The sequence below is a fragment of the Chaetodon trifascialis genome, chromosome 24, assembly GCF_039877785.1.
Source record: "Chaetodon trifascialis isolate fChaTrf1 chromosome 24, fChaTrf1.hap1, whole genome shotgun sequence".
Classification (NCBI taxonomy): Eukaryota; Metazoa; Chordata; class Actinopteri; order Chaetodontiformes; family Chaetodontidae; genus Chaetodon; species Chaetodon trifascialis.
Genome location: NC_092079.1, coordinates 5,252,971 through 5,266,813, shown reverse-complemented (window position 1 = coordinate 5,266,813; position 13,843 = coordinate 5,252,971). Strand labels below are relative to the sequence as shown.

Sequence of the window (13,843 nt, the reverse complement as noted above, 5' to 3'; positions counted from 1 at the left end):
CAAACTCTTTTCCTTTGCCTAATTCTAGTTTAATAATTAACATTTCAAGAAAAAGAACTATACAGTGCTGTGAAGTGCAACTTACTCTTGGCAATTAATGAATGTGGTCTAAGTGGGCTTTGGCACCACCTAGTGGTTCATTTATTCTCAATTTTTATATGCATTTACGTCATCACGCTTCCGCAATCTCTGGAATGCCATGTTCAACCCCCGCTTCCCACCAGTATCAAGCGTTTAGTAGTAAGACTAAAAGCGGAAATAAGATGATTCAACCTTCAAAATAAAACGGCTACGTTGGTCAAACACTTTTCAGCAGACTGTTTTGTTTATTTGAGTAACATTTTGAAGGCAGAGGTCCTGAGTTCAAACGCTCTTACTAACTACAGTGATTTTCCTTGTGTTACTCACAAAATTAAAACAATTGAAAACAGGACTGTCAGATTTGAATGTTTTATTTTGAAATATCTAATCGAAAGTATCAGAGTTTGGGAAAAGCTTGACTCTGTTGGTCAACCTTTTACCAAGAGCAGTGTATTTGCAGGCGAGAACGCCGAGAGAGCAGCCATTTTTAACAGCCGTCGCTGTTCAGCGTTGTTCGAGAGGAGTATCTCCTGTCCGCAACACAGACGTAGGGTTGACAACAAGTTAGATTTTCTCGTCGTTTTCTCGGCTGGCTTGCTTGCCAGCTGAATCTCGCCGGAATGGACCCAGCAAGCCGATACCAAGTGGTGAGTGCGGACAGATCAAATCAGCGTCTGATAGGCCGGCCTGCTTGTGACAGGAAACAAGGCCTTGCTGAAATTAAGCCACTGCTCAATGGTTGCTACACAATTTGAAGGAGTTATTTCACGTAAATACGACAGCAAAACCCGTTGGGTGGCCTCTGACTTATTACTTTTGCCGTAGTTTGCCGTTACTTCCCCTCACTGTTTTGTTTTGGCAGCTAGCCTGCCAGCTACCACTTCCGCATCGTCTAGACTAACGTTAGCTACCTGCTAAATATGACACCTGTGTTAAATTACACGGTTGTTGACATGCTAATGCTGATGAAATGCTTAGCTCCTTAGTGCTCGCGGGGAGATTTATTGTGTGGTTAATATTGGATGTGGCATAAATGGAGTTTTTCAAGTCACGTAGCATAATTATATAATAATCCGGGAGGGTTAAGGAGAGTCATACGAAGGCAAACACATTAAAAACTAAGTCATTGTTAACTAAATAAATGCACATACAGTATTCTTCTTCTCATGAAGAAATTTAGTGAGCTACTGTTGGCAGTAAAAGTTAAAAAAAATGGCAGCCTCACAATGTAAACTGCAAACGCTGCCAGACATGTAAAGTAACAACAGTGGCTGAGAACTTTTATTTATTTATTTATTTATTTATTTATTTATTTATTTATTTAGGTCAGTTTGAGATAAAGTCCGCTTTGTGCCCCGATTCCTGCGGTTCTGGGTATGTGAGCGATAATCCCTTTAGGATTCAGCGTGAGCCAAAGCAAATCAGGCCTGTGTTTCAACTTTTCAACCCCGTCCAAGGTGCAGATTTCATCAATAATGCTTCTTTTTTAGTACAATAACATTTATGCAACACGACTTCTGGACAATGAACTCTGAGGGATTGTTCAGATATCAGGCAGTTCAGCACATTCAGGCCAAATGGATGAAAGTTGACAGCCCTATCCTCACATTTTACCCTCTTTGAGGTTTTTCTCAGTATGGGGAACTGCTGCTCTGAGCAGGCCTGCGTGAGTTTTTGGGTATATTTGGACACACGAGGAGGCTTGTGGCTATGTTGTTAAGATCTTATGTAATCGCTTGTGCGCGAGGGTGCGTTATGCCTTGTCCTTGATTCTGAGCCAGTCGTCGGCCACTTATTCATGCACATCGACCCTGCGCTGGTGGAGTTTGATGAGGTGGTTTGAATTCCAAGATTTTTATGGTGAAGTTTAACTGTGTGGTTATGATCAAATGTCATTTAAATTGTGACTGCTCTTTTAAAAGATCTAAGAGCTAATGGAGCAGTCCTGTTATTAGTCATTTGTGACTTTTTACTTCCAGCTTGACGTCAGTTGTTATTACCCACAGCAAGATATTGCCATTACATAATAGAAAATGATAAGTAAGACAAATGATTTGTCGAACTTCCCACTTAAACACTAAATTACGGTGCAGGTCATTATAATTCATACATAAATAAAACAAATAAAAAGGTTTCAGATGACTTCTAGTCAAAGTAAAGCAAGTTTAAAAAAGAAACTAAAATTTACTGCACCAGTTAGGGCGTTTCCCATCAACTCTTTCATGCACTGGCATTGTCTTGCAACGAAGACAGCTGTTAGAGACAGATTAAGTATGATTTGTAGTTTACAACCAGTTAAACTCAAAGGATGCAAAGGATCTCGTACAGGTACCAACCCCTTGACCTACCAGTTGTAAGGGGTTTTTTTTATTTAATTTTATGGTTGAACAAAAGCTTCCATGTCATGAAACTTGATATAATTCCATTTTTCTTGTAACAGTTTCATGGTGGAATTCAATACTGTAAATAAGCAAACATACATGGTATGATAACCTTCAATTTTCATGCCATGGTATACCATGAAACCAGCATAAAGCTGCAACCCTAGTATGGACCATATCTCTGTTTGAACTTTGTAATTCATCCATCAAGGGGTGTGTGTGTCACGTAGCAGGTGAGTCCTTAAAGGCGCTGATTGCTGTGAGGTATTTGACCAGAAGTGAAGAAGCAAAAGGCTTATGACGACTGGTATGTCATCACAATTTAACAGACGCATCCTAACCGGCACGTTGCCATTTTAGTGCCCATGTCGCAGAAATATACTGTTAAAGCTGTCCCTTAAACTTTTCACTTGCATTTTTCACTAATTTGTCTTCCAACTGTGAACAGGTTGAGCTTGCTCGGCCACCTTGATTGTAGCAGTGCAACACATGATTAGTCTGTGGTTGTCATCTGCTAATGCTGTGGAATGTAGTATTATCCTTCAGGTTCGATGCCAGTGAAAAAACCATAATATGGTACCCTAATGCGTGCTGATGATTTTTGACTGGATGTTACAGGATTAAGAAATAAAAATTGTTTTTTGTTGTGGTAAATATCAGCTTTGTTGTCAAGATTGTGCAATGGATTATTGTTGATGTCTGTCTGTCTGTCTGTCTGTCTGTCTGTCTGTCTGGGTTTAATATTAACTTCCTGAAGGCCACAGAGTCCCTGAGAAAGTGAGGAAGCATCCTGCCCTCACTTTGCCCACCCAGCTGCTCTGTAATCACCATCTTCCTGTATGTAATTTCAGAAGGCATTTGACTCCTTGGTCTGACGAAAATGTGTTGTTCTTGAGTCCGTAACCGACTCTCTCAGCTGTAGCGGGGGCGTTCATTAACTGATTACATGTGTATCAGTTTTCCAAAGACCTTCCTCAGTTCACAGATGATGTAGTCCTCCCATCTGTGTGATCACAGTGTCAGACGTTCTGTTGAGGGCAAACAGTGTAGCTTTAACTCTGCCCAGCAGACCTGTAACCCCCAGCCTAAATAAAAATAGAATACAGTCATTTGCAAACAAACTGTGTTTACGAATGAGCTGGCTTTAGCCAATCATGTGTTGACAAAGTCACTCCATCCTCGCTTGTGAACGACTGAGCCTGTCGAGGATGCCCCTTTCAGACACGATCACGATACTATCACCTGTGGGATGTTTCAAACAGGTGGTTTTGGAGCATTCCACAACTTTCCCGGTCTTTGGTGCTCCTGTCCTGACTTGTTTGAAACGTGTTGCTGCATCAAATTCAGAATAAGCAGATATTTACAAAAATCAATGAAGTTGATGAGGTCAGACATTGAATATATTGTCTTTGTACTGTTTTAGGATGAGCAAATGATCAGTTTTGATGATGTTTTACACGGCATCCCAGGCTTCTGTGTACGCTACCAGTAAATTTTATTCCAGCACACTCTTCTTGTGTTGGCTGCTTTTAATAATGAGTTAAAGTTTATGTCATCGCAGTGTGCAATGAATATAGAAAAATGGGCTTTATATTGTATAAGTGCCTATAAGATGTAACCCATTATATGCTGTATATTATTTCAAAGTTGTCTCTGTTGAAATATTGTGTTGCTCATGTCAACCCACTCATTCAGCTCGAAAATGTCAATAAGACAACATATTTTTATCAACAACCAAAAACCGTTTGCTCAAAGCTCATTTTTGTTACATAATGACCAGCTGATGTTGGTGCAGCTATCAGGAAACAGTGCTAATGTGCGACTATAAAATAGCTGAAATCTTCCAAATGCATCAAATGAAAGCTGTACGACCGCTTCACTACTTTGTTATTCTATTCAGGTGGCAGCGACCATCACACATCCTGTGTTGTATTTGTAGGAAGTGGCGTCCATATTTTGTGGCCTTTTTTGCACAGCTGCACTTTTCCCAGCTTTAGAAAGTATGAGATTGTTGCCAGTTTTAGACATTTGGAGCAGTGTGAACATCCCCTTGAGCAGCCACACTTTTTTGGCTGACTGATCAGCTGATCCACTTGTGCCAGTTCCTCTAACCATCCCCACCCCCATCTCACCCCCTCTCCTCCAGCTGCACAACGAGGACGACTCTTCGGAGGCCTCAACCAGTGAGCAGCAACCGTGCACTTCCGCCACGGCCCAGGCTGGCGCATCCAGCCAGGACCAGAGCCAGGCCCAGGCGAGCCCGGCGCCTGCCGCACCAGAGGCATCAGGATCGAGGACTCAGGGGGAGGCGGAGGCACCTCCACCTCCTTACGCCTCCATTGACCTGGGGGCAACCGCTGCAGCACCTGGTATGCGTGAAAGCTATCTTGTTTGATGAACCAGGACATGTGTTTCCATTATTTTGACATCGATTAGTTTGTCTTTCTCAGCAGCGGGTTTATTTTTGTGTGTGGTTGTGTGATTCCTAATATAGCAACAGCAGCAATTTTTGTGGTGTTTTTTTTGGCAGTGTGTCTTTACTCCTGAGTCAGTGCCGATTTCCATGACAGCATCACCACATCGCGGCTCAGCTAGATACTGTATGCAGTCCCCCTTCTTCCCTTTCTAACCGGGCCTTCTCCTTCTCCATCATTCCCACAGAGACCAGTTTCCGAGGAGACTTCCCAGTGCCTCCACCCTACAGCGTCGCCACCCTCGCTGCCCACGTATGACGAAGCAGAGAAGGCCAAAGCGGCAGCCATGGCTGCCTCCACTGTGGAGGTGATGCCACGGGTGAGGACAGTCACATGCTCCTGCTGGGTTAGATAAGCGTGCTATTCTTGTGGTGGTGTCTTTTTATTTACATGTTCAATGGCTGGGGTTTACCTCAAAGTGAGCTAAAGTGCTTCTTAACTACCCCATCCTCTTGACATGTAAGAACTGGTTGAGCTGCTGCTAGGAAATGCTACATCTGCGTTGTTTGTGTGCACGTCAGGATGACGAATTCCCTCCCAGAGACGATTTCAGTGACGCCGATCAGCTTCGGGTGGGGAACGATGGAATCTTCATGTTGGCCTTTTTCAGTAAGTCTGTCTCATATTAACATTTTTCATTATTCTGCTGAAACGTGAGCCTGAATTATTGGTGTTATCATTTCAGGATATATGTGTACAAAAGGTGAAACGTTCTTACTCCATGGTGGTTCCAGATATCAGCCTTCATTCTTATTCAACAAAAGTTTCCCAGTGTTTTATTTTTGAAAATACCCACAACCATTTTCAACATAAAATACTGCAAAAATATGCTGTTGTACATAAAGGATTGTTGTTGTAAAGCAAAATGACCAAATGTCATATCGCATCTTTGTCCCTCCAGTGGCCTTCCTGTTCAACTGGATCGGGTTCTGCCTGTCCTTCTGTCTGACCAATACCATCGCAGGACGGTATGGAGCCATCTGCGGCTTCGGCCTCTCGCTCATCAAGTGGATTCTCATCGTCAGGGTGTGTACACAAATGCAAATACACACACACAGGCATTTTCAGGTTTTATTACCCACAGACAGGTCTTATATTGCCATTACAAGATTTGAAAAAAAAAATCATGCTTCATGAAAAAAACCACAAAGTGCTGAATGTCTTTTTCTCTGTGCCCAGTTCTCTGACTACTTCACCGGCTACTTTAACGGTCAGTACTGGCTCTGGTGGATCTTCTTGTTGCTCGGTGAGTGTTTTTGTGGTAATCTTTCATTGTCTCGCTGAGCCGCACGTGGAGATTTTTGCGTGTGAGGTGAACCGTCCTTTCCCTCCTCAGGTCTCCTGCTGTTCTTCAGGGGTTTTGTGAACTACCTAAAAGTCCGCAACATGTCAGAGAATATGGCCACCTCTCATAGAACACGCCTCTTCTTCCTCTACTAAAAGGTAAAGTGTCACCTGAACATCTATACATATATAATATCGCTCTTGCAGCTTGCCCTGATGATGTTATTCGATTCCCCGCAGGTTTCCACATCACCACCATTCCTTTCCAATGTGAACGTCCTTCCCTCCCCCTCGAATGACCTGACCGAGGAGCCTGCAGTGAAGAGAGGAGACGGGGAAGGAAGGAATGAAGGAAAGAAGTAGGGAAAAAGTGTTACCAGTCTCATTAAAAGCCTAACACGACTCGCTCTGAAGCCTCTACTTCTGAACCGAGCTGAAAAACAAGTCTTTGATGATCAGATCTCTTGCCCGGCTTTGTTTTTGTTTTTCGTTTTCCTTTGATTCCAGGCTCTTTACCGCTGTAGGATTGTCTGAACCCCCCCCCCCCCCCCCCCCCCCCCCACATGAGTGGGACCTTCGTTACCTGAGGCAAATTCAGCAAACCCTTGCAACAAATTGAGATATTTAATATTTTAGGAGTCGCTGAAACACGAAACGAAAGCACAATGAAACAATGTCTTAAATTTAGGAAACGCATGCAAATCGATGTCACTGTAGTTCCCATTCAACTTTCCCTGACTCTGACATTTTGCGACAAATATCAGGTTAGGTCTTTCACAAGATATCTTAAACAATCTCAGCACCGGTTTTGCCATTCCACCTATGGAAAGTCTTAGTTTAATGTAGCATTTTCACACCCTCGTTAATATGAGGCGACGCCAAATCTCGTCGAGAAACGGAAGAAAGCCAAAAGGCAAGATGGAAGATTTTCGTCTTAAGTGTGAGGGAAAACCAAACACTTGCATTTATCAGTTTACATATCACAGACCCTGATGCATTTAGTGTTTTTAAAGCCAATGGGACTCCGACTCAACTTTTTCCTCGAAATGAATGGAAGCTTACAATCTGTTCAATGAAGCTCTGACATCAGATTAACGCGCCGAAACGGAAAACAACACAGTTTATTTCCTCTAGAATCTCTGAGCCATTGGAATAAGAAACGTCATTTACATACAAACACAGTCGCTTTTCCTGTCTTTGCCTTTTAACTGTCGCGCTGACCTGACCTATGCAGCAGAAATGTTCATTGATCATGACATTTTTAGAAGAGGAGGGCTACGTTTACCACTGCGAAAGGAAGATAATGCTTCAAACGACCCAAACCAAACCTATTTCTCCACACTGATTGCCAAAAAACAGGATGTGTAAATCTGAGGCCACAGCAGAGCAACGTGGCCCAACGGCAGGGAGGCGAGCCTCACGTGCGTCTCCTGCTCCGGTGCTGAGGAAGTGCAGTAAAAGTATGCAATTTAGTTATTTTTAATGGTGTAGTTTAGTCATCAGACATTGAGATGAGGCTCAGTCCAGATTGAGGTTCAGTTTTGGATAGAGCGCTCTGTGTGTGCGTGTGTGTGTGCAGGCGTGTGTGTGTGCGCATGCGACCAACAAAACCATTTCAATTCGCAGGAAATCACAGAACGCAATAAAAGCACGTGAAATGTGACCATTTCTGCATCTTTTTCATGATTTAGTAAAACCCAACACATAGATCTGTCCCGATTCGACTCGAACTTTTCTTCCTTTTTCTTTCTGTGGAGCGAGACAGCTTTCGGTGATGTGCGCCCAGTCCCACTGCCCCCCACCCCCACCCCCCCCTTGAGGCGAGAGAGTGCAAGGGCCTGATGTGTTATAAATAGGAATTGGGTTTGGGATGCCCCAGAAGAGCATAATATGAAAATGTTAAGACAATTACATAGAAATATGTATGTATACAGGATATTCTCGATGAGTACTTGCCCTCCATGTGGACATTGGGATTGGGCTGTAGCGTGGCTCCTCTTCGGGAGGTGGCGTCTGTGTGGAGAAAACACCTTTTCTTATGTGACTGAGCAGTCAGCAGATACTGTCCAGCGCGAACGAGTCGTACGTGAGCTTGTGCGCCATGCGAATGATTGCCTGACAGAAGAAAGACACAAAAAAAGAAAAAACAACGACCCTGCTTTTTGATTATTTTTGGTCATCCCGAAAATGAAATGTACATACCAGCTTATGCCAATTCATAATATTTGCACTTTGAAGAACGTCTGTACAGTATGATTTGTGAATCTGCTTAACTTGGTGTGGTGAGTAGACAAAAGAAAAAAAGTTATCTTAGCCATCCAAGTTTTGAACTGGAATTCTTAATCATCCCAAATGGATAATTTGCCTTTTGCACTTTTTGTTTTTCAAAAATGATAGTATTGTTATTGTGTGCTTTTAGCCTGAACTGTGACAGTAAGTATTGCCCATATTTTTTTATGCTTTTCTCTTTTTTTTCTCTTGACTCTGGCCATATCCCACTAAAGCCTCTTTCAGCAATATCAAGATCATTTCAACGAATTAAAACTCTGCTGCATGATTTATCCACCTCAGTGAGTGGGGTAATTTTAGGATTAATCTAGCACAAACACATTTCTTTGTAAATATATGAAGAAAAAAAACTAAGATGGCAGCCATACTTGTTCTGTTTTTCTTTCTTTCTTCTCTTTCTTTCTTTTTTTTTTTTTGTCCAAGATAATCCTTGAAAAATCTTCTGAAGCAGTTGCTATGCATTTATCGGAACTGGAATTAAATTGACAGATGATGTCTTGCAAAAATGCCAATAAAGTTCAAAAGCCTGCCAGTAAAATTACATGTTGGATTCTGTTTATTTATTTATTTTATTTATTTCATTTCACTAACATACTATGATTGCTGTTATTATTGGTATTGGTATCAGCATTAGTAGTATTCTAGTATTCTATTTGACTCAATAAGTGATATTACATACTGTTCAAGTGGTGGAAGACAATAAGAATGTTCAGATGTTTTCGGGGGTAAGACAAGTTCCAGTACCTGCCAAATAGGTATTTGTATTGTGTGTTCCATTGTATTGTAAATGTTAGTAATATACTTGTAAGTAAAACTAGGAAGTAGAAACTAGCTACACTTGTGGTCAAAGTCATGTTTTCTTCAGTTCACATTGTCATAACCTACAATATGAAATCACTGTCTTACCTGAATTAGCTGTCTGTTGCTCCACCTGTCCCAAGGACCACTTCCTGCTTCTTTGTGAGGTTTGCGCTGTAATCATGTAAGTGACGTTCTGCATCACTTCCTGCGGCACAAAACACCAGGAGAACCAACGATGAGCTTCATTGGAGATGCTCAGCTACACTATAGTACTATGCCTGAAGCAGGGTGGGGGTTACGGAAGGGGGCATGTGCCCCTTTGGTAACTTGGAGATGTTGAAGTAGGGTTGTTGGAAAAAACAGTATACAGATGTTTTATTGTACTTCATCTGGTGCTCGTTTGCCTTTTTGACAATTCCGGTGGCAAATGAAACCCTGTCAGGTATCAGTTCAAATGAGTCAAGTGTCGAGTCATTTGACCTCACGATTCCGCAGGTTTCTTTCAGACCGCAGACCCGCAGCAGCTCGGTACAAAATCGAAGCCTTTCCTTCAGACCACATGAGTTAACCTCTGAATGTAGGCTGCTTCCGTGCGGGGAAAAGTCCTGCATGTTGACACTAAAACGGCAGTTTTCTATCAACGTTTTGTGGCTAATGAATCGTGAATGGGATCCCTGTGGGTGGTCACTTCTTGACACTGTCAAACTGTTGCAGTCCAGCAGGTGGCGGTAATGCAGCGTATGTGGATACGAAGCGTCACAGAAGAAGAAGCAGCATCAGCTCATTTAAACACCTGCGCAAACTCTGGCGGCTCTGCCGGTTATTTTGAAATAATAAAACATTGTTTTGTGGCTTACTATAATGTTTGGGACAAAACATTTGTTTGTTGGATCTGTGTACTGTGAGACTTCATCGGTGAGTTGCCTGAATTATATCAGTTTCTTTGTTGCTGGTGTTCATTTCCCAGTCACAAATACTGTATTTAACTATAATTTTGAGGTAACTGTACTTTGAGTATTTCTATTTCCTCACATTTTATTCTTTCTACTCCACACATATTGCTGACATAGTCACCAGTTAATTTCCGGAATCAATTTATTGGGCAAAATCTATTTATGATGAATATTACTAAGGAAAAAATGTATTTATCTGTTTTCTTCATAAGAGCCATTTATTTCACTTTGCTATTCATTGTGCTATAACAGCAATCAGACTCATCAAAGTCAAGTCATGTTTTGTTCAATTCAGATTGTCATAACCTCCTATATTAACTATTACTACTAATTACTGTTTTGTCAGTTTTCACCTAAGCTAGATTAATGCTTTTATTTTTTCATTTTTTATTTTCTTTATGAATTTGTCTGAGATGGCAATAGAGTAGGTTGGGGTAGAGGAGTCTTTCCATCCACCCATTTCACCCTAGGATTGAAATATCTCTTTGGAGCCATGAGTTTAACTTTACCTTACATTCTTTAATTTTAGTTTAAATGAATTCCAAAGTATTTGATTTCTGATTTGATGGGAACACAGCAGATTTCTGTAAGTGGTGTATTATGAACAGCAAAGAGTTCATTCCTACATTGATGTTGAAACTGAGTTGTTGTGAGGTGAGGTAGCGATATTGTGATATATTAATTAATTAAAATTACGATAAGGTTAGATAAGACTTTATTGACAAAAGACAAAAAAAAAAAAAAAACATTCGGTTTTGGTCCATATCTTTTGACTCATTTGAGCTTTCCAACTACGTCCTGGTGTGCTCAGTAAAGGACATTCCGGCCTTTCCAATGATATCTCATGGAAATGATATCTCTTTATCACATGGGGTTTGATGGGAAAAGGGGAGCGCCTGTAATCTGTAAGATTCACATCCTTTTGGAAGTCGTCATGTGCGATGTCTTGGTGCAACTTTAAGAAAACTGGAATCAGAGAATTTTGACTTTTTTTTCTTAAAAAAATGACTCAAACCGATAAATCAGTTATCAGAGTTATTTATTGGTTTGTTAAATATCAGCATTTCTTGAGCTGAAAACTGTTATTCTTAATTTTATTTCATTCCAGAAAAGACCAGAGCAGCAGAACAGTTTGATTCAAAGCAACATAAATTTGTCTTAAATAAAAGAAAATGTATTTAGTTTTGAGAGCAGCAGGGACGGTGTTCTGGTCTCCTTTTGCGTCTCTCACTCTCACTCTCGTCCTCAGTACGCCGTGGAGTTTCAAGGAGAGGAGACTCCGAGAACTGAGGACATCCCGGAGGTGACTCCATTGCTGTGGCGATGCTCAGCATTACACCAGTCAGCTGTTCAACGTGGCCGACCAGACCAGAGGAAGGTACGTGCACATGTGACAAGGGGTTAAATCTAATCAGCACAACTGTGTGAAGTGTTTCCTGTTAAGTTTTCTGATTTAAATAGACTTCATCATCATAATCTTTAATCTTAATTTACAGAAATTATTGTCCACAATACCATATGGATGTGGTGGAATGTAACTCAGTACGTTTACTCAAGTTTGAGTCCTTGCATTTTTTACACTGCAGCTCCACTAGCAGCAGAGAAGAAGTGTCATTTTCATTGACAGCACTCAGCCGATGTGAAGTGGGAGGTTACTGAGCACCAGCAACTGATTGGGTGAAGTTTTAAAACAGTGCATCATTTCTTCTCCTGAGGCCAAATTCATTTGTCAAGCATGAAAAAAGTCAAAGTCAGTGAAAAATTTTTACAGTTCAAGCAATGTGAAGGAGAATTTATTATAGTTTAGACATTTAGATTAATGTTTCAGTCAAATAGGCACAAGGAGGCATCGCTGTGTGTGTGATGTGATGTTTTTATTGTAATACCTGTTCTGAATTGTAATACCTATGACAAATTGCTCCCATATTATAGAAAATATAATCTGTGCAGTGCAGCGTGATGCCACTGTTCTATTCAAGAGTTCCCTCAATGGGGATGAATAAAGTATTTATCTATCTATCTATCTATCTATCTATCTATCTATCTATCTATCTATCTATCTATCTATCTATCTATCTATCTATCTATCTATCTATCTATCTATCTATCTATCTATCTATCTAAGTCTCCAGGTTCATCTTCTGAAGCCAGCAGAGGGAGTTTAAGGCTGCTGCATGCTGCCATCTTGTGGAGTCCTTGAATATTGCATCTGCATGGAGGATGGTGGCATTGCATTCTCTGAAAAAATTTCTTTCTCATTGTCAGATTCACGGCCTCAAATGGGAAAGAGTCTCCATTCATTGCCAATGAGCATGTGATCATGCAGAAAATGTGTTCAGTTTTGAGAGCAGCAGGAACGGTCCTCTGGTCTCCTCTTGTGTCTCTCACCCCTCCCTCCTGTCCTCAGTACACCGTGGAGTCTCAGGTCCGACCGGCCGGAGAAAGGTTAGTGCACATGTCACAAGGTGAGAGCAGTCGACAAACAAGTCAAAGATGAGGTGAAAAATTTTTACAGTTCAACTGGACCAGTTGCTCGGTTGGCCACAAGTCTCTGATCAGAGGCTCATGTTGAAGTCGTCGATTGTACGACCAGATGTAAAACGCAGGAACAGCAGGAACAGAGCAGCAACACTCATCCAGTGAAACTTAAAGCCATGAGTTTGTTGTCGTGGTGCATGCTGGGAAGCGTCCCTGACAATGTCCACTCACACAAACTGCAGTTTATTGTCTCATATGTACTTCAGCATGCTTTTGTTTTCAGACTATCGTAAAAATCAGTGATTTTAGTCTCTTTAGAACTAAATGTTCATGGAATTGTTGGATTGTTTCACTTTTTCAGTTTTGTTTGACAAAACCGGAGAATGACTTGATTTGATCACAGAAACTAACACTCAGTTAAAGTGATCTCAGGTTTTAAACTCACTAAAGACACTTCCTGGAGACCAGATGAACACGCCCTCAGCTTGCAGCAATCTGAGGTAAGCATGTATTTTATCCTTATTTGCTCAATAAAACATGAACTTGATGATTCCTGGCATCTGTGTGTTACATCTGATTAAAGTTTAACTCTCTCAGGCCTCTCTGGCTGTTTGGATTTTCATTCTCTCTGGATGTTGTGGAGCTGATTGTTTTCTTCGTCTCGGCCTCCAGCTGAAGGTAAAGAATCAACTTTGAAATGTTTTCCTTGTTAGCACAAGCTGTCGTTAGCTTAGCTTCAGCACAAACTGCATCCATCTGCAGCTCCGTCAATCATTTAGATTCGATTTAACTTTATTGTCATCGTCAGATTGCAACACAGAGACAACGAAATGCATCTAACATCTAACAAGGAGTACAAATAGTCAAAATTTCCAAAAATACAAACACATGCATGTAGTGCAAGTGGCATGAGGTAAACAGTAAAAGGTATGAGAGCATTTCTGCGGTTCTTATTTCGTAACAAAGGGACACGGGCAAATACTTGACAGTTTGGTAACTTTTATTTTGAAAATCAGCGAACCAATGGTACCGGGACTAGCGGTACTTCCTGCGGGTAACGTGCTAATTTCTTCCGTTCCGTTTCACGTTGTCCTCATCAGAT

The 13,843-nt window shown here is 41.3% G+C and overlaps 1 protein-coding gene across 1 annotated transcript; it reads left to right on the top strand.

Annotated features, from left to right (window-relative positions):
• Positions 1-567: 567 nt before the first annotated feature.
• Positions 568-9,047, top strand: ndfip2 (Nedd4 family interacting protein 2). Its single transcript, XM_070957625.1, is given in 9 exon segments — positions 568-728; positions 4,609-4,831; positions 5,124-5,176; positions 5,178-5,255; positions 5,458-5,545; positions 5,838-5,962; positions 6,116-6,182; positions 6,273-6,379; positions 6,461-9,047. Coding segments are annotated over 8 exon segments (765 nt in total). The 5' UTR covers positions 568-701; the 3' UTR covers positions 6,377-6,379; positions 6,461-9,047.
• The last annotated feature ends 4,796 nt before the right edge of the window (positions 9,048-13,843 follow it).